The 19,912-nt window shown below is 40.5% G+C and overlaps 1 protein-coding gene across 1 annotated transcript; it reads right to left on the bottom strand.

Annotated features, from left to right (window-relative positions):
* Nucleotides 1–9,438: 9,438 nt before the first annotated feature.
* LOC121973408 (pyruvate dehydrogenase (acetyl-transferring) kinase, mitochondrial-like) lies at nucleotides 9,439–19,472 on the bottom strand. Its single transcript, XM_042524853.1, has 2 exons — nucleotides 19,307–19,472; nucleotides 9,439–9,884 (listed from the first exon to the last, which is right to left on the bottom strand). The coding sequence occupies exons 1-2, from the start codon at nucleotides 19,427–19,429 to the stop codon at nucleotides 9,615–9,617; spliced, it is 393 nt and encodes a 130-aa protein (XP_042380787.1). The 5' UTR covers nucleotides 19,430–19,472; the 3' UTR covers nucleotides 9,439–9,614.
* Nucleotides 19,473–19,912: the final 440 nt, after the last annotated feature.

Raw genomic sequence — 19,912 nt, 5'->3', positions numbered from 1 at the left:
CCAGGTTCGGTCGACCGAACCTGCTGTACCTGCCGAGCTTTCCGTCCAGGTGCAGTCTCTGTTGATCGAGATCACGTTCGGTCGATCGATCCTTGTGTTCGGTCGACCGATCGGCCAACGGTCTTCCTTTGCGCGGGCTCGATGAAAACGCTCAACTCAATCTCTGGATAAGCTTGGGTTCTGTCGACCGATCAGGAGGTTCGGTCGACCGATCAGCTTTACCAACGGTCAGCTTCTGACGTGGCTTCTGACGTGGCATTGGCGGTTGGCTGCTGATTGACTTCCGATAATGAAGGGTTCGGTCGACCGATCAATAGGTTCGGTCGACCGAACCGTTGACAAGTCAACTCCCAGTTGACTTGCTCCGGTTCGGCTCCTTGGGTGATTGCGTCCATCCGGAATAGGGCTCACCCGAACCCAGTTCCCGGCCTTCTCCTCGAGCAGTCTTCCGTCTGGCTTCTCGTCCCTCGAACGCCGCGCACGTTCTTCTCGCTCCACTGGAGTACTCTTCCGCAGCTCTCTCGTCCTTCGAACGCACCGAGCCCGTCGGCTCCCTTCTCGTGCCGTCCTTCTCGCTAGCTGCGTCTTCCGCTCGACTTGCTGCGCTCCTAAGTTCCTACACACTCAGACACAGGGTTCAGATAAAACACAGGACCTAACTAACTTGGTTGATCACATCAAAACTACCACGGGGTTCAACAATCTCTCCCTTTTTGATGTGCATCAACCCAAGTTCAAGTTAGGGTAAAACAGACACAAAATGTAATTTTAAAGAAAAATTACTAAACTAGCATTTTAAGCATAAGATTTGCAATAAATAGAATTGCAACAATATTTAGAAAAATATTAAAAATTTAAACTTTTAATTTTCCTAACTCTCGTAACTCCCCCTAAACTTGTACTACTCTCCCCCTTTGATTACAGCAAAAACGGGGTGAGAATTCAAAAATATTTTATAAAAATTTGTAACTTTAAAAAAAACTTCTATTTAATAAAAAAATGATTTTGCAGAAATTTAAATTTGTAAACAAAATTTTTAAGTAAGAATGTGGTTTGAAAAATTTTCCAAGTTAAACTCAATTTAAAAAAAAATTCTAAGTCAATTAAAAAAAAAATTCTATTATCCAAATTTTTTTTTTAAGTTTAGAATTTTCAAGAAAAATTAAAAAAAAATATTTAATAAACTTTCAAAGCATTATCTAATTTTTATTTTTAATGCTTTTTCAGAAAGTTAATTAAATATTTTCTTTCAATATTTTAGCTTCAGGTCGTGGCGAGGCACTAGGCCTTCTTGGTTATTTGAGCAACAACGACTTCCTTAGACAAAGCTTCTATAAAGAATTACAATGTTTAATTTTCTCTCTATAAAACTTTTAATTTTATGAGATTAGTTTTGCACAGATTTTGGAACCCAATAAAAGTTCCTTCCTACAGGATTAGTCAAAAACTTAGGGGGTACATAATTTTTAGGAATTTTTCTAAGTTGACCCTGATGCTTCCTTATATACCAGTTTAATTTTCCATAAATTTTAAGTTTTGATTTTGGAAAAATATTTATCTTTAAGCATGCATCATATTTCAATTTTTCAATTTCCAATTTTAAATTTTCATTTTCTGATTTCAAATTTTCATTTTCTTTTTCTAATTTATCTAATTCTTTAGAAAGACCTTTAATAAATTTAAAAGATTGAGTCGGGGTTAGATTGCGTACCTTACTTACCTGGTATGATGGCGCTCCCCCTTCACTACTGCTTTCTTCTTCTGATGATTCTCCCCCTTCATCAATGCTCATTTCTGAGCTAGATGTTTCTTCTAGCTGATGGTTGGCCATCAGTGCTAGTCCTGAGAATTCTTTGACTTCTGACTCGGAGGATGAAGAGTCGTCCCATGTCGCCTTCAGATTTTTGTGCTTGGGTCGAGCTGGCTTCTTGCTTCTTTCCTTATCTTTCTGTTTGCTTTTCACTTTTGGGCAATCATCCTTGATGTGCCCTTCTTCGTTGTAATTGTAGCACCAGACTGTCCTTCCTTTTTGATGGCGTTTACTTGACTACGATCTAAACTTGTTAGATTTAAAAAACTTATTAAAATGTCTTACCATTAACGTAGCTTCGTTTTCGTCGATTGATGTTTCGGAGTCGGGATCGTCCATTTCAGCTCGTAGGGCAATGTTGAGGTTCGACTTCTCTATTGGTTTTTCTGCAAGTCGAGACTCGTGAAGTTCGAAAGTTGAAAACAAGTTTTCTAAACTACTTACCTCAAAGTCCTTAGAGATGTAGTAAGCATCTACTAAGGACGCCCATTCTGAATTCCTCGGGAAGGCATTGAGCGCGTATTTGATAGAATCCCGATTGGTTACTTCTTCTCCAAGGTTCGTTAGTTGCGTTATCAGCTGGTTTGTTAGTTGTGTCCGGAGGATGTCGCGCCGCGCCAGCTTCGCTTCAGAGGTACCTTCGTGAAGCTCCAGGAATTTCTCCCAGAGAACTTTTGCTGAATTGTAGCTTCCGTTCCGGCTTACCTCCTGAGGTGGCAAAACACTGAGGAGGTGGAATTCAGCTTTTCCGTTGGCGACGAAATCCGCTTGCTCCTTCTTGCTCCATGTGTTTTCTTCTTTGTCTTTAGGAGCTGCAAAACCATATTTCATAGTAATTAAAATATCAAAATCTGTTTTAAAGAATACCTCCATTTTTCGCTTCTATGTAGCGAAATCTCCGTCGAACTTCGGGGGATGAATGTTCGCGCCGGCCATTTTCTTGATCTTAGTGCTTCAGACGGCGGTTAGTCCTTCTGAGGCTGTCAGGCTCTGATACCACTTGTTACTGCAGCGTGGACCGGCAAGAGGGGGGGTGAATTGCCTGCAAATGAAACTATACCCTCCTCAAGCAATTTCAACTCTAAAATAAATGCAACTATATTGAGAATAAAATAATCAGAGAAATAGACACACAAATTTAACTTGGTTACAACCAAGGGGGTTGTTAATCCAGGGCGATGAAAGACTCAATAACAAAACTCCTTCTCTGAAGGCGGAGAAGCCTTTTACACATTGAAAGCACAGAAGTTGTAGAAGATGAATTACAGAGTTGGTTTTTCGTATGAAATCGTTGTTTTCTAAAGCTGCCCGAGACCCTCTTTATATAGGGGTTCTCGAGCTTATCAGATCACCTGATTTTTCGGGATCAGGTTTGACTCAAGAGGGATTGGTCGACCGATCCCCAGGTTCGGTCGACCGAACCTGCTATACCTGCCGAGCTTTCCGTCCAGGTGCAGTCTCTGTTGATCGAGCTCAGGTTCGGTTGACCAATCCTTGTGTTCGGTCGACCGATTGGCCAACAGTCTTCCTCTGCGCTGGCCCGATGAAAACACTCGACTTAGTCTCTAGATAAGCTTGGGTTCGGTCGACCGATCAGGAGGTTCGGTCGACCGATCAGCTTTACCAACGGTCAGCTTCTGACGTGGCATTGGCGGTTGGATGCTGATTGACTTCGGATAATGAAGGGTTCGGTCGATCGATCAATAGGTTCGGTCGATCGAACCGTTGACAAGTCAACTCCCAGTTGACTTGCTCCGGTTTGGCTCCTTGGGTGATTGCGGCCATCTGGAATAGGGCTCACCCGAACCCAGTTCCTGACCTTCTCCTCGAGCAGTCTTCCGTCCGGCTTCTCGTCCCTCGAACGCCGCACACATTCTTCTCGCTCCACCGGAGTACTCTTCCGCAGCTCTCTCGTCCTTCGGACGCACCGAGCCCGTCGACTCCCTTCCCGTGCCGTCCTTCTCGCTAGCTGCGTCTTCCGCTCGACTTCCTGTGCTCCTAAGTTCCTGCACACTCAGACATAGGGTTCAGATAAAACGCAGGACCTAACTAACTTGGTTGATCACATCAAAACTACTACGGGGTCCAACACTACATCCTTTTAAACTCATGATCTTTATCAAATCTTTCTAATGTGGAACTTTGATTGAATCCCAACAATCCTCCCCTCAAACAAAGGACCACAATTACTCTCATGGTCCGGGGCCCTCGCGAGCATCCTATCACTCTTGGCCTACTTCGGGCCTCTTTGTGAATATCCTGTCACTCTTAACCCACTCTGAACCTTCCCGCAAGCATCCAGTCACCTTTGACTTACTCCGGGCCTCCCGCGACTTCTTTTAAGGCCACCCGACATAACATTTGGTCTAGACTATGACTCTGATACCATTTGTTGTGTCCAAAGGATGTCCACATATTTCCATAATGATATGATATTGTCCACTTTGGGCCTATGCCTTCATGATTTTGCTCTTGGGCTCTACCCAAAAGGTCTCATGTCAATGGAGATATCTTACATTCTTTTAAACCCATGATCTTTACTAAATATTTTCAATGTGGGACTTTGATTGAATCCCAATAGAACTTATATCCATGTTGGACACGTATTAGGACTACTATTAGATACCCCTAGCTCCTGAGAATCAGGAAAATGTTAGCTTTGTCACCTCTGATGAGACCTTTTACTATATTGTTATATCATTCAGACTAAAAAATACAGGTACAATTTACCAACGACTGATGGACCAAGTCTTCAAACACCAGACCGGGATGAGTATCGAGATCTATATGGATGATATTTTGATCAAGATGGCTCAAGCAGAGAACTTGACTAGTAACATTGAGGAGACTTGTTGCATGTTGTTGAATACGACCAAGTGTTTTTCGACATCAAAAGTAGACATTTACTCTGATACATCATGACCGAGTGAGGAATTCAAGTCAACCCTAAGTAGATTCAAACCTTAAATAACATATCCTCTTCTCATAATGTAAGGGAAGTGCAAGGTTAATTGGCAGAATTATCGTACTATCCTAGTTCATCTTCCAATCAGCTGATCGAAATTTACCCTTCTTCAAGGCACTCCATTAGTCGACTCAATTTGTGTGGGTTAAAAAATATGAGCAGACCTTCACAGACCTAAAAAGGTACTTAGTACACCTTCCCAATCTCTCCTAACTTGTCACAAGAGAAAGACTCTGGCTATATCTAGCAGCCGCCAATGGAGCAGTCAGATTAGTGCTTCTCTGATAGGAGGGCAACATTCAACATCCTATCTATTTCACCAGTCACCTGCTGAAGAATGTTGAGAGCCGATATACCACTATGGAGAAGTTAACTTTGGCCCTGATCGTGACGACACATCGACTGCGACCATATTTCCCCTCTCATCCCATTACAGTGCCTACTGATAACTGACAATTTGGCATATTAGTTTGCTCTCGTGTTTGATGTTTTAATCTTCTTGTATGATTAATTATTGATTGATATTATGTTTTATGACTTTAGATCTATTTCATGTTTCTAAGCAATTTTTTCTATTTTTTTAGAATTATATCCAAAAATGTGCATATTGTCTTATAGAGAATTTCAAAATAAGCCTTGGACTCAAGTTGAACAGAACCAATGTTAGCCTAAGGTTAGGGTTAAAGAGGAAGTCCAATCTGGAGTGATTTGAGCCATCTATTCAAATTTTAAGTGATCTAATTCATCTACTCAGATCTAGAGTGATTTAAGTCATCCATTTAGATTTGGAGTCATCTTGTTCATCCATCCAAATATGGAGCAATTGTGTTCACCCATCCAGATCTGGATCGATCTAGTTCGTTGACTGAGATCTAGGTCATCAAAGCAAAAGATAAGGCAGCTCTCTTCTAAATCCCTAATCTCACGCACAAGCTTCTTCACTGACGCCCCCTTCTTCCTCCATTCATAATCCACCAAGCATCGGTGGTCACCATCCACATTCAATCGCCGACCATCTCGACATCACCCTCTCCTGATTAGGAGAGGCTCCTACCGTTGGTCGTATCTCCTTGTTGATGCACATGTCCCTCACGAGAGGGAGCTTCTTCCCCTCAACCGGAGGCACCTCTCCATCTCTGGCAGCCTCCCATCCGATTCAATCAAGCACTAGATTCTTCCTCTTTCTCATCACCGCCGCCACCTCTCCTCTTCGGTTTAGAAGAGGATAGTTCTCTTCAACTTCTTCATCCATCTCTTCTATCTGCACCCCTATCTCCACTTCTCCTCTTCAGTTTAGAAGAGGAGAGCTTCTCATACCATCTTCTCCACCTTCAGTAGCCCTCTCCACCTCTCTTTGGTTTAAAAGAGGAGAGTTACATTCCTCTCCATCTCCTCCGGCAACCCTCTCCACCTCTCTTCTTCGGTTTAGAAGAGGAGAGCTCTATTCCTCTCCATCTCTTCAAGCAACCGACTTCTCCTCTTCAATTTAAAAGAGGAGAGCTACATTCTTCTCCATCTCTTCAGGCAACCCACATCTCCTCTTCGGTTTAAAAGAGAAGAGCTGAAGTTGTAAGATCGTTGCGCTAGGGGGGGGTGAATAGCGCTCATGGCTAGTTCGTTCATTTAAAATAATTGAGTGAAAACACAGGAAATAAGAAAGAAAAGAAAGAAAGACAACAACATAAACACCAAGAGTTACTTGGTTCGGAGCCTATGACTGTTGGTCCCTTTGGGGGCCGGCAAGAGGGGAGGGGTGAATTGTCCTGTAAAAATAAATCAAGCCTTTCTCGACTTATAACTAAATTAAGAATACTTGTAAAAAATAAAGAGACTAATTAAAAAGAGAAAGACACGAGGAGAATTACTTGGTTTACAATTAGAAGATTGCTAATCCAAAGATAATGAAACACACTTTTCTGAAGATTTCCTTCGAGCGGAGTAGCCTCTTACAACGTTAACAACACAGAAAGAAAAGTAGAACAAAAAAAAAATGAATTACAAGTTGTTGATTCAACTGTTGAAATCAACTCTATATTTATAGCACTGTTTCGGGTGCCTGGAAGGGTTCCAAGCGCCTGGAGGGGGATAGAATTCTATCCTCGACGCGTCGATCAACGTCCACGTCACTTTTGATAAACTTTGGGTTCCGGGCGCTCGGACTCTATATGGCTCCGGGGCCCGGACCACAAAAGTCAACAAGTTGACTTTTTACGGTCCGGTTCCTCTGCTCTGGTTCAACTCGTCTCGGTCGAGGTCTTCCGCTCTGGCTCCGTTAGCTTGGGTGATCTCGGCCATCCGGAATAGGGCTCACCCGAACCCAACTTCCGAACTTCTCCTCGAGCAGCCTTCCTCCCCGATTTCTCATCCCTCGAACGTCGCGTACATTCTTCTCGTCCACCCACTATAACAAAATCGCTCATAGACATCGGTTTTCCACCGGTGTCTATTTGATTTTCGACCGATGTCTATGAAGCCGATGTTAAAAGTCTGTCATTTTAGACATCGGGTTAAAACCGGTGTAGTATCACTTAACGACACCGGTCTTCGAATCGGTTATTAACCGGTGTAGTATCACTTAACGACACCGTTTCATCAACGGTGTAAAATCGATGTAATATTGTATGTTAATAACACCAGTTTTGGCAGCGGTAAATGACCAATGTAATATTACTTTATAACACCGGTTTTACATCGGTGGAAAACCGATGTAATATGTATATTTTTTAACAGCACAGATTTGATTTTAAAACCGACAATAACAAAAAAAAATACACAAATATTCACAAATTGTACAAATATTCATCATTCAATAATATCCATAAAATACACAAATATTCACAAATTATATAAATAATCTTCTTACAACAATATCCATAAAATACCCAAACATTCTTTTTACATCAAAAGCTAGCTAATAGATATCAAAATCAAAGTATAACATTATGTTAACACATCAAGGTACAACTGTCTCAAATGTAATCTAGCATGCATTCAACCCACTCGAACCGCACTTCATCAATTTCAACTCTGGAGTACTTGAGATTTGTAAACTGTAAAAACACATAAATCCACCATATGTCAAATAACTAAAACAAATGTGTGCATGGATCAAATAAAATAGAATATTGAGTTTTTAAAGGCTGCTGTGGAAGATAACATAATAAGAGAAGGAAGCATAGAAGAACAAAGAAAATGTTCATAGTTAACAAGCAAATGAAGAGATATACTATTTATTGTACTACCTCTGATGCCATCTTCCAAATCTCATAAGCAAGAATGCAACTGTGCCCTTTGTATACACATGGCTAATAGACATAATACAATAAGGAGCAAAAGCTATAAAATTCACCATCACCACGCAATCAATGAAGCAGGCAAACACAAGGTGGGTTGATATGCAGTGAATCAAAAGGCAACTGTGCCCTTTTTTTGTGGCTTTCATCTTTCCCAGATAATTCCTTCAGTGATTTTTGCTGCTAACTTGGTTTCTGTTTTTTCACATCTTTGTATTAGCGGAATGGATTAAGATTATAAAACCCTCTTACATTTCTTTTGCAGTTGGTTGATTTTGAGAGATGGAAAATTATTTTCTCAGAATCTAAGAAAAGTGCTGGTTACTTCAGCAGAGTCTCTCTTCCAGAATATAATGTTCCTCAAGAGCAACAAGAAATGGAAATTCAAGCTAACATCTTTGCTTTTGGAGTAGTTTTATTGGAAATAATCAATGGAAGACCTCCATATTGCAAGGAAAGAGGGTGTCTGATAAATTGGGTAAGATGCATATTTGAAAATATTTGATACTCAAAAACAACATCAGCTTCTTGTAACAGATACTGAGGGTATAAACCCAAATTTGTTCTTATTTCCTACAAACTTCCGATAATCATTTGTTCCATGTAGTTTAGAAGCTTAATTCTCAACAAGCCCTCTAATCAGTTCATACAATAGTCAGGGTAAGTTAAAGGTTGTATTACCTCTATTTAGCTACCTTATCACATCCCAACTGAGGAAACCATAGCCTCGCTGCAAATCACAAGTTTCTTTCAACATTATCTTCCCTTTGGAGATTCATTAGTTGGAAAAGACATAACATTGTTTGCCCTTTGGGTTCGCTAGTCTCAAGATATATCCTTCTTGATCCAACAGTTTGTGATTCATATTAGTAGATTCATGCTATATATCCACGACTCATTGTTCTTCTATGTTATACAGGCCACAAAGTATCTTCAAAACCCACAAGAGATAAGTAAACTAGTAGACCCTGAACTGAAAAACACAAAGTCAGAAGACCTCGCGGGTTACAGTTAGCCATGTGCATGAAGATGGGGGTCTAAAAGTGTATATCTGGTTAAGTAGGGTCATACTTGATGGTAGATGTACAAAAAAAAATTGGTTCTCAAAATTCAGAAAATACACTTAAACAATAAAAAAAAAAAAACTTAGTTTAGAGTCACAAAATGAACCTTTTGCTATGAAACAGGAGCCCAACATTTAAACAATCAAAATAAGGATTAGTATTGATTACCCATTTATCTTAATAGGTTAGGTTAAATTCGAGTATCAATCCTTTAATCCTAAGGTTACCATTTAAGATAGCTTATCCAGCCACTCTACTCACTGCATCTCCTAATCTCTATTTCCTTTCTTCTTAGGCAATCATTTAGTCTCCAACTAGTATATGGTTTGTAACAAAAGCATAGCATTCGGTTTGTATAAAAAAAATCATTGTAACAAAAGCATAGCATCCGGTTTGTATCAAAAAATCATAGCAAGCACGAGTTTGTAAATCACGAATAAGTATTGGCAACATAATAGGCAATGAATGAGCCATATTGGAATTCAAGCAGGACAAATTGAACTTGAGATTAAGTATTGCATAAAGAAAGAATTGGATTTACCATATCCTTCCATAGAGATAATTTGTAAATCACCACCAAAATAGCGAGCATAGAGACGACTAATTGGAAGCCCATAACCATAACCAGCCATAATTACTCCATCTGAGCTTCCTTCATCGTTTTCCTCGAGTGGATTTTTAGCAGTGCTATAGAGATATGTGAAAATCTTTGGAAGACCACTTCTTGGTATGCCACCCCCTTCATCTGATATCTGAAATAATTGATAGCATATCAAGATCAGTATTCCAAAGCTAGAAAAACAAGATGATTGATATGTAACAAGAAATTCCTCGAACCATGAGTATTAACAAATAGAGAAATGCCATAAGATATAATTTAATGATATTAAGAAGAAGATAAATTACAAAAATTAGAAATTTTTGCATTTATCCGGGTGTTATACTTGTATCAACAGCAGATGCTGATATACATGTTGGCAGTAAAAGATTTTCAACAGGCTCTGACGTATTCTTGTATGCATATAGTTGTTAGTTAGAGCCCTAGAGCCAATCATTTGATGATTGTATGGACTCATGTATATCATATTCTTGTATATTAATAAAGGCATTTGTTTGGTTATTATACTTATTTGTATTAGTGCCAAATAGACTAAGTATAATAGCGTCCTTGAGTAGAAGGTTCATACCTATATCAATCGATTAGTTGAATCGATAGTGAGATGATATAGGGAACACTATTCTAAATCATTCCTAGTCGAGTATTAACATTCAGGGACAATGTCAATGCAATAAGACTAGCATGTAGGTCAGCTCGATGACTTGATCTCACAAGTCATGGATATAGAGATATCAAGCTGACACATGGGTATACATTGGAGAATGTATACTGAATGACCCGCCATGAGAAAGTATCATGGATCGTTATATGAGTGTCATATACTTTCTCATGTGGCTATTAGTATGACTATTAGTCCTTAGACCTGAAGTCACCATGGATCCCTACATAAGGAGTTATGTACTTTGGTTTCGTCAAACGTCACCCGTAACAGGGTGGACTATAAAGGCGATTACTGGGTATGTAACAAATTATGCAGAGGGATGTGAGTGATGTAGATGGGATCTATCCCTCCCATATGACGGGAGCGACATCAATATTCTTGATAGAGTTAGACCACGAAGTGCATGGCCATGCCCAAATGAGTCAACATTAGATGTTGAGCTCATTTGATCAAGTGAGTCTACTTGGAGTTCAAGATTTAGATTGATTAGAGGATGACACGGTCTATGCCTCATATTGATCAATCTAGATGTCTAGGATAGAAGGACAATGTTACATATTTTGTGAGGAGTCACAATTGGTAGTCACAAGGTGATGTCGGATCTCGACATTCTTGTAACTTGGGTAGTAATGATGTGTTGCTAGATACCGCTCATTACTTATGCTCCTAAATGGGTTTAGGGCATTGCCAACGTTACAAGAACCTATAGGGTGACACACTAAGGACAATTAGATGAAGGTTTGGTTCATATGATGAACTAAGAGGATTAGATTCATTTGATGAATCATATTGGATTAAGAGTAATCCAAATTGGGCTAATTGAGTTGGACTCAAGTTGATTCATGTATTCAATGAGTCTAATTTAGATTATGACTCATTAAATCAACTTAATTTAATGAATTAGATTCATTATATTAAGTTGGCTTGAATCATATGGTTGGATTAGATCAACCATGAGAGAGATTTGATCAAGTTTGACTTGATTTGAGAGGAAGAGAAAAAGTCATGTTTGACTTGATTTTTTACCACATCACTAGTGAGTTGGCAAGATGTGGACCAATAGGATTGCTCCACATCATCAATGTGTGCCACCTCATGGAGGTTACAAGCCTCCATAGCATTTAATGTGGCCGGCCCACATTAAATGAGGAGGTTACACTTGTTGCCATGTCATTTAGTGAGGTGGCAAGATGTGGACCAATAGTGTTGATCCACATCATCCTAGAGTGCCACCTCATGGGGGTTACAACTCTTCATGGTCTCCACATTAATTGGAATTAATGTGGGGGTTACACCTCCTTGAAGGTGGCCGGCCACTTGGATGTGGTGAATAATTTTTCATTTTGAAAATTATTCTATCATTCATTCCTTCTTCTTCCTCCTAGAGTTCTTCTTGCACTCTCCCTCTCCTCCTTCCTTGGCCGAACCACATAGGTGCTAGCACACCTTGGTTTTTGGTCACCTCCATCTAGTGTGTCCGTGTGGATACTTCTAGAGGACTGTGCGCTTGACGGTCTTGAGATCCGGCAACAGGGATCGCGAAGGGCTTCGCTACAAGGGTAATGATCTTAACTTTAGTGTAGATCTAAAGTTTTTACAAACTCGTACAAGAAAAGGTTTTTCGAAAAGTTTTGTTTACGAATCTTTGCACGAGATCCATGGCTTTGGGTGACTCGGGGTTTCCGCGACGTGAAAAAGCGGTTTTCGCGGCCCGACGAACCCAACAGTGGTATCAGAGCCACGTGCAAAGACTTGTACGAGTTCGTTTGTATTTTTATGAAAAATATACCTTCTGTGATTTTCTGTAAAAATTGAGTTTTTATAGTTTTTATGAGTAATTTTTCCGTAGAAGCGAAGCACAAGTGTCTCGGCACTTGTAGGCTTCGGCTACCGGAAAGTTTTCTTTTAAACGGCTTCGTTTTGCCCCAAATCCGTTTGGGACAGCGGGGTAGGGTGCCATTAGATCGCAAAGGAGCAACTCACGATGGTTAGATCGTGGGTAGGGGTACTGCCCGTAACCCCGCAAGGGGATTTGCTCCGCGGTTGCACCCGAAATAACTAAAAACAAACCCGCCGGGAAGATTTTTCCGAAACGGCAATGTCTCGGCCCAAATCATTTTGGGACAGCGGGTTTAGGCGCTGTTGGATCGTAAAGGAACCCTCGTGATGGTTAGATCGCGGGTAGGGGCGCTGCCCCTGGGCCCCGCAAGGGGATCCGTTCCGCGATTGCGCCCGAAACCGCTAAACGGGACCGCCGGGAAATTTTACTCGTAAAAATTTTAAAAAATTAATTTTAAAATTATAGAAAATTATGAAAATATATAATTTTGAATTATATATAAATTTTGTGATAGTCATGGCCCAAAAACCCAATATGATTGGTTGTGTTGTAATTCATAATACGGCCTGCGTGCCGTTATGTGTTTGTGCGTGTTGTATGTTTTTATTTATTCGCGACCTGCGCGTCGTGCCTTCTCTTATATTCTTGTTATAAATTAGATTTAGACTCGAATGTAACTCGAGTTTCAAATTGTAATGTACAAATTGGAGCGGTGGAGGGTCCACACGAGACGGAGTTCCGAGGCGGGCACGAGCAACACAAGGTGGTCAAAGGGAGGAGCTTGGAGAAGCTGTTGACCCTAGGTTGACCATTCGATCTTCTCATTGGCTTGAGAAGATCGTAGTAGGGACATGACTAAATCACAAATAGATTAATTAATTAATTGTTATGTATCTGATGCATGTTTAATAATTAATTAATTAATAAGTGCCTTAACGATTAGATTAGATCTAAGTCGTGCACATGATGCACCCTTGCGATTAGATTAGATCTAAGTAGTGCACAAGATGCATCCTTCTCGATTAGATTAGATCTAGATCGAACCAACTCTAAATGCCTAACCGCGCCGTGATACCTATCACTACCTCGATCACATGTATTGTTGAATCTGCCAAAGCAGAGCAATACATATTATCTTGGTAGGGTACGGAGGGACAATCTTGGTCCCGCCTATCAACGCATGGGTGAATACAAACTCAATTAGATTGAGTATTCCTAGTTACTCGGTTGGATCGAGTCAACTATAGGCATTCTTCCAATAGTTGGAAAGGTAGGACAAAATCACGTTTATATTAACTCTCGGGCGTATTAGCCAAAGCTAACTCGAGTTTTAATATAAATATGGATCTTGATCCTATAAACAAGAGTTGCATAGAGATGTAATTGGTAATCGTTACCTACCGATCATACTAAGCCTTGGGCGTATTAGCCAAAGCTAACTCAAGGGTTAGTATGATGTGGATCTTGTCCCACAAGAATTATAGTATTCAGTGGGAGCATCATTTAGTTAAAGGCCTAATTAAATGATTTTAAAAGAATATGATATTTATTTCTGCAAATTTTATGTTGTAGATAACCATGACGTCGAATACGAACTCTTTCTCCCTGCGTTCTGTCCTTAAGAAGGACAAGCTCAACGGAGCAAATTTCCTGGACTGGTACAGGAACCTGAGAATTGTTCTTACTCAAGAACGTAAACTGTACGTTCTGGAGCAGCCCATTCCGGAGGCTCCTCCTGCCACTGCCACGCGAGCAGACCGAGATGCTTACAAGAAGCATCAAGATGACGCATTAGATGTGTCCTGTCTTATGCTCGCGACCATGAACTCTGAGCTTCAGAAGTAACATGAGTTGATGGGCGCTTACGATATGGTTGAGCATCTTTGTCACCTATATCAAGGACAAGCAAGGCACTGGAAGAGGAACTCCAAAGAATACCAAGAAGATCTTAAGAAGAAGAGAAATAAGATTTCTACTTCAGGTATACATGTTATAGAAGTCAACCTCTCTATTTCTTCATCGTGGGTATTAGATACCGGATGTGCTTTGCACATTTGTACTAATGTACAAGCGCTGAGGAATAGCAAGGCATTGATGAAGGATGAGATAGACCTACGAGTAGGCAATGGAGCACGAGTTGCTGCTATTGCTGTAGGAACTTATCATCTATCTCTTCCCTCTGGGCTTGTACTAGAATTAGATGATTGTTGTTATGTGCCTACCTTGACTAAGAACATTATATCAGTTTCTTGTTTGGACAAGAAAGGATTCTCGTTTATAATAAAGAACAAATGTTGTTCTGTCTATTTAAACGATATGTTCTATTGTAGTGCACCTCTGATAAACAGACTCTATATTCTAGATCTAGAGAGCCCTATCTATAACGTTAGTACCAAGAGGTTCAAATCGAACGATATGAACCACACCTATCTCTGGCACTGTCGCTTAGGTCATATAAATGACAAGCGCTTATCCCAGCTCCATAAGGATGGTTTGCTGGACTCATTTGATTTTGAATCATATGAGATATGCGAGTCATGCCTACGAGGCAAGATGACCAAGACCCCCTTTAGTGGGCATAACGAGAGAGCAACTGATTTGTTAGGACTCATACAGAGTGATGTATGTGGCCCTTTCAATGTTGCTGCTAGAGGCGGTTATAGGCACTTCATCACATTTACTGATGACTTCAGTAGATATGGTTATGTGTATTTGATGACACATAAATCTGAATCCTTTGAAAAGTTCAAAGAATTCAAGAATGAAGTAACCAACTTGGCAAGAGTATTAAAGTACTGATCGATCGAGGTGGTGAATACTTAAGCCATGAGTTTCGTGACTACTTAGTGAGTGTGGGATTTTATCTCAACTCACTCCTCCGAACACCACAATGGAATGGTGTATCCGAAAGGAGGAATCGTGACTTATTAGATATGGTACGATCTATGATGAGTCACATGATCTTCCGACATATCTATGGGGATATGCTCTAGACACAGTTTTCATTCTCAATCGAGTTCCATCCAAGGCCGTGATAAAGACACCATATAAGATATGGACTGGGAGATGCCCTGTGTCTTTCATGAGGATTTGGGGTTGTAAGGCTTACGTTCGACGTTAAGTCTCAGAAAAGTTAGGACCCAAATCCGACAAGTGCTACTTTATTGGATATCCCAAGGAAACTAAGGGATATTACTTCTACATTCCCAGCCAGCGCAAGGTAGTTGTGGCAAAGACTGGGGTCTTTCTAGAAAGGGACTTTGTTTCTAGAAAGACTAGTGGGAGCACATTCGATCTTGAAGAAGTTCAAGATGTGAACAATAGCACTGATGCCTCGATGGAAATTGAACTGGAACCACAAAGTGTTGTGGATGATGTTGTTCCACAAAGAGTTGAGGAACAACAACCAGTTCAAGTAGACATACCTCTTCGCAGGTCTGATAGGGTACGTCGTCAGCCTGAGAGATACTCATTTCTCTTGTCTGACCATGATGACATTGTGCTCATAGAGGATGAGCCCACCACCTATCAGGAAGTTGTGATGAGACCAGATCCCGAGAAATGGCTAGAGGCCATTCTCGGAGCTGGAATCTTCGATTCGATGATGCGATCAAACAGTTTGGTTTCATCAAGAACGAAGATGAGCCTTGTGTCTACAAGAAGGTTGTAGAAAACATAGTTGTCTTCCTCATATTGTATGTGGATGACATACTACTCATTGGGAAGGACATCCCTATGCTTCAGTCTGTCAAGACCTGACTAGGGAGTTGCTTATCAATGAAGGACTTAGGTGAGGCATCCCACATTCTTGGGATACAGATCTATAGAGATAGATCTAAGAGATTGCTTGGCCTAAGTCAGAGTACATACATTGACGAGGTACTCCTACGGTTTGCCATGCAGAACTCCAAGAAGGGATTTCTGCCAATGTCACATGGCGTGAGTCTTTTGAAGACTCAAGGTCCCTCTTCTGGAGAGGAGAGAAACCGCATGGATCAGATCCCTTATGCCTCAGCTATAGGATCGATCATGTACACCATGCTATGTACTCGACCTGATGTCTCGTATGCTTTGAGCATGACGAGCAGATACCAGTCAGATCCAGGTGAAAGTCACTAGATAGCGGTCAAGAATATTCTTAAGTACTTAAGAAGGACTAAAGAATATTTCTTGATATATGGAGGCAATGATAAGCTAGCTGTAAAGGGTTACAGTGATGCTAGCTTCCAGATCGACAAGGATGACTATAGATCGCAGTCAGGGTTCGTATTCTACTTGAATGGTAGTGCTATGAGCTGGCAGAGTTCACAGCAGTTCTACAACGTTTCCATCTTATTCGAGAGATTATCGATAGAGGAGATGTGAAGATTTACAGAGTATCTATAGAAGCTAACATCGCAGATCCCTTGACCAAGGCTTTGGCACAGAGGAAGCATGATGGTCACACTAGGTTATTAGGCCTTAGAGCCTATACTGATTGGCACTAGTGCTAGTGGAAGATTGTTAGTTAGAGCCCTAAAGCCAATCATTTGATGATTGTATGGACTCATGTATATCATATTCTTGTATATTAATAAAGGCATTTGTTTGGTTATTATACTTATTTGTATTAGTGCCAAATAGACTAAGTATAATAGCGTCCTTGAGTAGAAGGTTCATACCTATATCAATCGATTAGTTGAATCGATAGTGAGATGATATAGGGAACACTACTCTAAATCATTCCTAGTCGAGTATTAACATTCAGGGACAATGTTAATGCAATAAGACTAGCATGTAGGTCAGCTCGATGACTTGATCTCACAAGTCATGGATATAGAGATATCAAGCTGACACATGAGTATACATTGGAGAATGTATACTGAATGACCCGCCATGAGAAAGTATCATGGATCGTTATATGAGTGTCATATACTTTCTCATGTGGCTATTAGTATGACTATTAGTCCTTTGACCAGAAGTCACCATGGATCCCTACATAAGGAGTTATGTACTTTGGTTTCATCAAACGTCACCCATAACAGGGTGGACTATAAAGGCGATTACTGGGTATGTAACAAATTATGCAGAGGGATGTGAGTGATGTAGATGAGATCTATCCCTCCCATATGACGGGAGTGATATCAATATTCTTGATAGAGTTAGACCACGAAGTGCATGGCCATGCCCAAATGAGTCAACATTAGATGTTGAGCTCATTTGATCGAGTGAGTCTACTTGGAGTTCAAGATTTAGATTGATTAGAGGATGACACGGTCTATGCCTCATATTGATCAATCTAGATGTCTAGGATAGAAGGACAATGTTACATATTTTGTGAGTAGTCACAATTGGTAGTCACAAGGTGATGTCGGATCTCGACATTCTTGTAACTTGGGTAGTAATGATGTGTTGCTAGATACCGCTCATTACTTATGCTCCTAAATGGGTTTAGGGCATTGCCAACGTTACAAGAACCTATAGGGTCACACACTAAAGACAATTAGATGAAGGTTTGGTTCATATGATGAACTAAGAGGATTAGATTCATTTGATGAATCATATTGGATTAAGAGTAATCCAAATTGGGCTAATTGAGTTGGACTCAAGTTGATTCATGTATTCAATGAGTCTAATTTAGATTATGACTCATTAAATCAACTTAATTTAATGAATTAGATTCATTATATTAAGTTGGCTTGAATCATATGGTTGGATTAGATCAACCATGAGAGAGATTTGATCAAGTTTGACTTGATTTGAGAGGAAGAGAAAAAGTCATGTTTGACTTGATTTTTTGCCACATCACTAGTGAGTTGGCAAGATGTGGACCAATAGGATTGCTCCACATCATCAATGTGTGCCACCTCATGGAGGTTACAAGCCTCCATAGCATTTAATGTGGCCGACCCACATTAAATGAGGAGGTTACACTTGTTGCCATGTCATTTAGTGAGGTGGCAAGATGTGGACCAATAGTGTTGATCCACATCATCCTAGAGTGCCACCTCATGGGGGTTACAACTCTTAATGGTCTCCACATTAATTGGAATTAATGTGGGGGTTACACCTCCTTGAAGGTGGCTGGCCACTTGGATGTGGTGAATAATTTTTCATTTTGAAAATTATTCTATCATTCATTCCTTCTTCTTCCTCCTAGAGTTCTTCTTGCACTCTCCCTCTCCTCCTTCCTTGGCCGAACCACATAGGTGCTAGCACACCTTGGTTTTTGGTCACCTCCATCTAGTGTGTCCGTGTGGATACTTCTAGAGGACCGTGCGCTTGACGGTCTTGAGATCCGGCAACATTTGGACGAGCGGGATTCGCGTGGGGCGCGCATCAAGGGTAATGATCTTAACTTTAGTGTAGATCTAAAGTTTTTACAAACTCGTACAAGAAAAGGTTTTTCGAAAAGTTTTGTTTACGAATCTTTGCACGAGATCCATGGCTTTGGGTGACTCGGGGTTTCCGCGACGCGAAAAAGCGATTTTCGCGACGCGAAAAAGCGATTTTCGCGACGCGAAAAAGCGATTTTCGCGGCCCGACGAACCCAACAATAGTCAGATATAGACAAAGTGGAAGACTCTTGGATTTCACATAATCATTGTCTGGTTTAAAAATAACCAGTAGCAATGAGCCCCAAATTCATGAAATATTTGAGAATTTCCCTAACTTTCATTTGTAATAGTTTTCTGATAAATCTGATTAACCACTTTAAAGAGTGAGGAGTTAGTCCAATTATGTTCTTCAATGTATAATTGTTCTCTGTCTTGCAAATCTACATCTGGTGGTTATGCAGTATCAACACTTTTCAAGAAATAAAAAATGCCTGCAAGACATCAGTAACTGTCAAGAATTCCCAAAGAAAATATAATTTAAATTCATATTTTTCATCTTCACTACATCTAGTTTCTATTTTCTAGAGTACCTAGTATTCTGTGTTAAATTCAAATTCTGCAACTTGCCAAGACAGCATGAATTTTTAACTAATCCTTTCTTATTCTTGAAGTATTGCAATCTTGCTTACCAAGCAGAATAACAGTAATTGAAGATTAAGTATTTATTAGTATCGTACCTTTATTGTAACATCTTCAATCCCATCAGCGACAATAATTCTAACAGGAGGGGCATTCTTATCAGAATTCATAAAACATTCTTGAACCGCACGCAGAGAGTTTTTTACCAACTCAAAGACCATAAGGTGCAAATGAGAAGGAACATACCTGGTCCACAGTAGCAAGTTGAAAGAAATAATCAGATAAGTCATAAATATACAATATCATCAAAAAATTATTTATACAGTAAGGATGTGAACCTCAAACAAAAAGAAAGTTATAATCATATACTCTGAAACGAGAGGATTGGTTATACTAATTCCTCCTCCTCGCGCTCTCCCCTGCCTTGTGTCTCTTGGGGAAGCACGAGTTTGGGATGAGGATCATGGCCTTCGTGACCTTCTGCAGGCTGAGGACGGGGGACCTGAGGCTGATCGCTAGGACTGTGCTGTCGAAAATTTTCTTGGAGAACCTCCATCTGCATGCATGCGAGGTGCTGAAAGGGAGGCGAGCTGTTGTGCTCACCACCTTGCCGAGGCTCATGGTGGAGGGATTCTTGAAGGAGTACTTAGAGGTGGGGGAGGTGGTGGGGGCGGAGCTGCAGGTGGTGAAGGGCTGCTGCTTCA

Source organism: Zingiber officinale, chromosome 4A (genome assembly GCF_018446385.1).
Source record: "Zingiber officinale cultivar Zhangliang chromosome 4A, Zo_v1.1, whole genome shotgun sequence".
NCBI classification, from domain to species: domain Eukaryota; kingdom Viridiplantae; phylum Streptophyta; class Magnoliopsida; order Zingiberales; family Zingiberaceae; genus Zingiber; species Zingiber officinale.
This window is presented reverse-complemented; position numbering and strand designations above follow the sequence as displayed.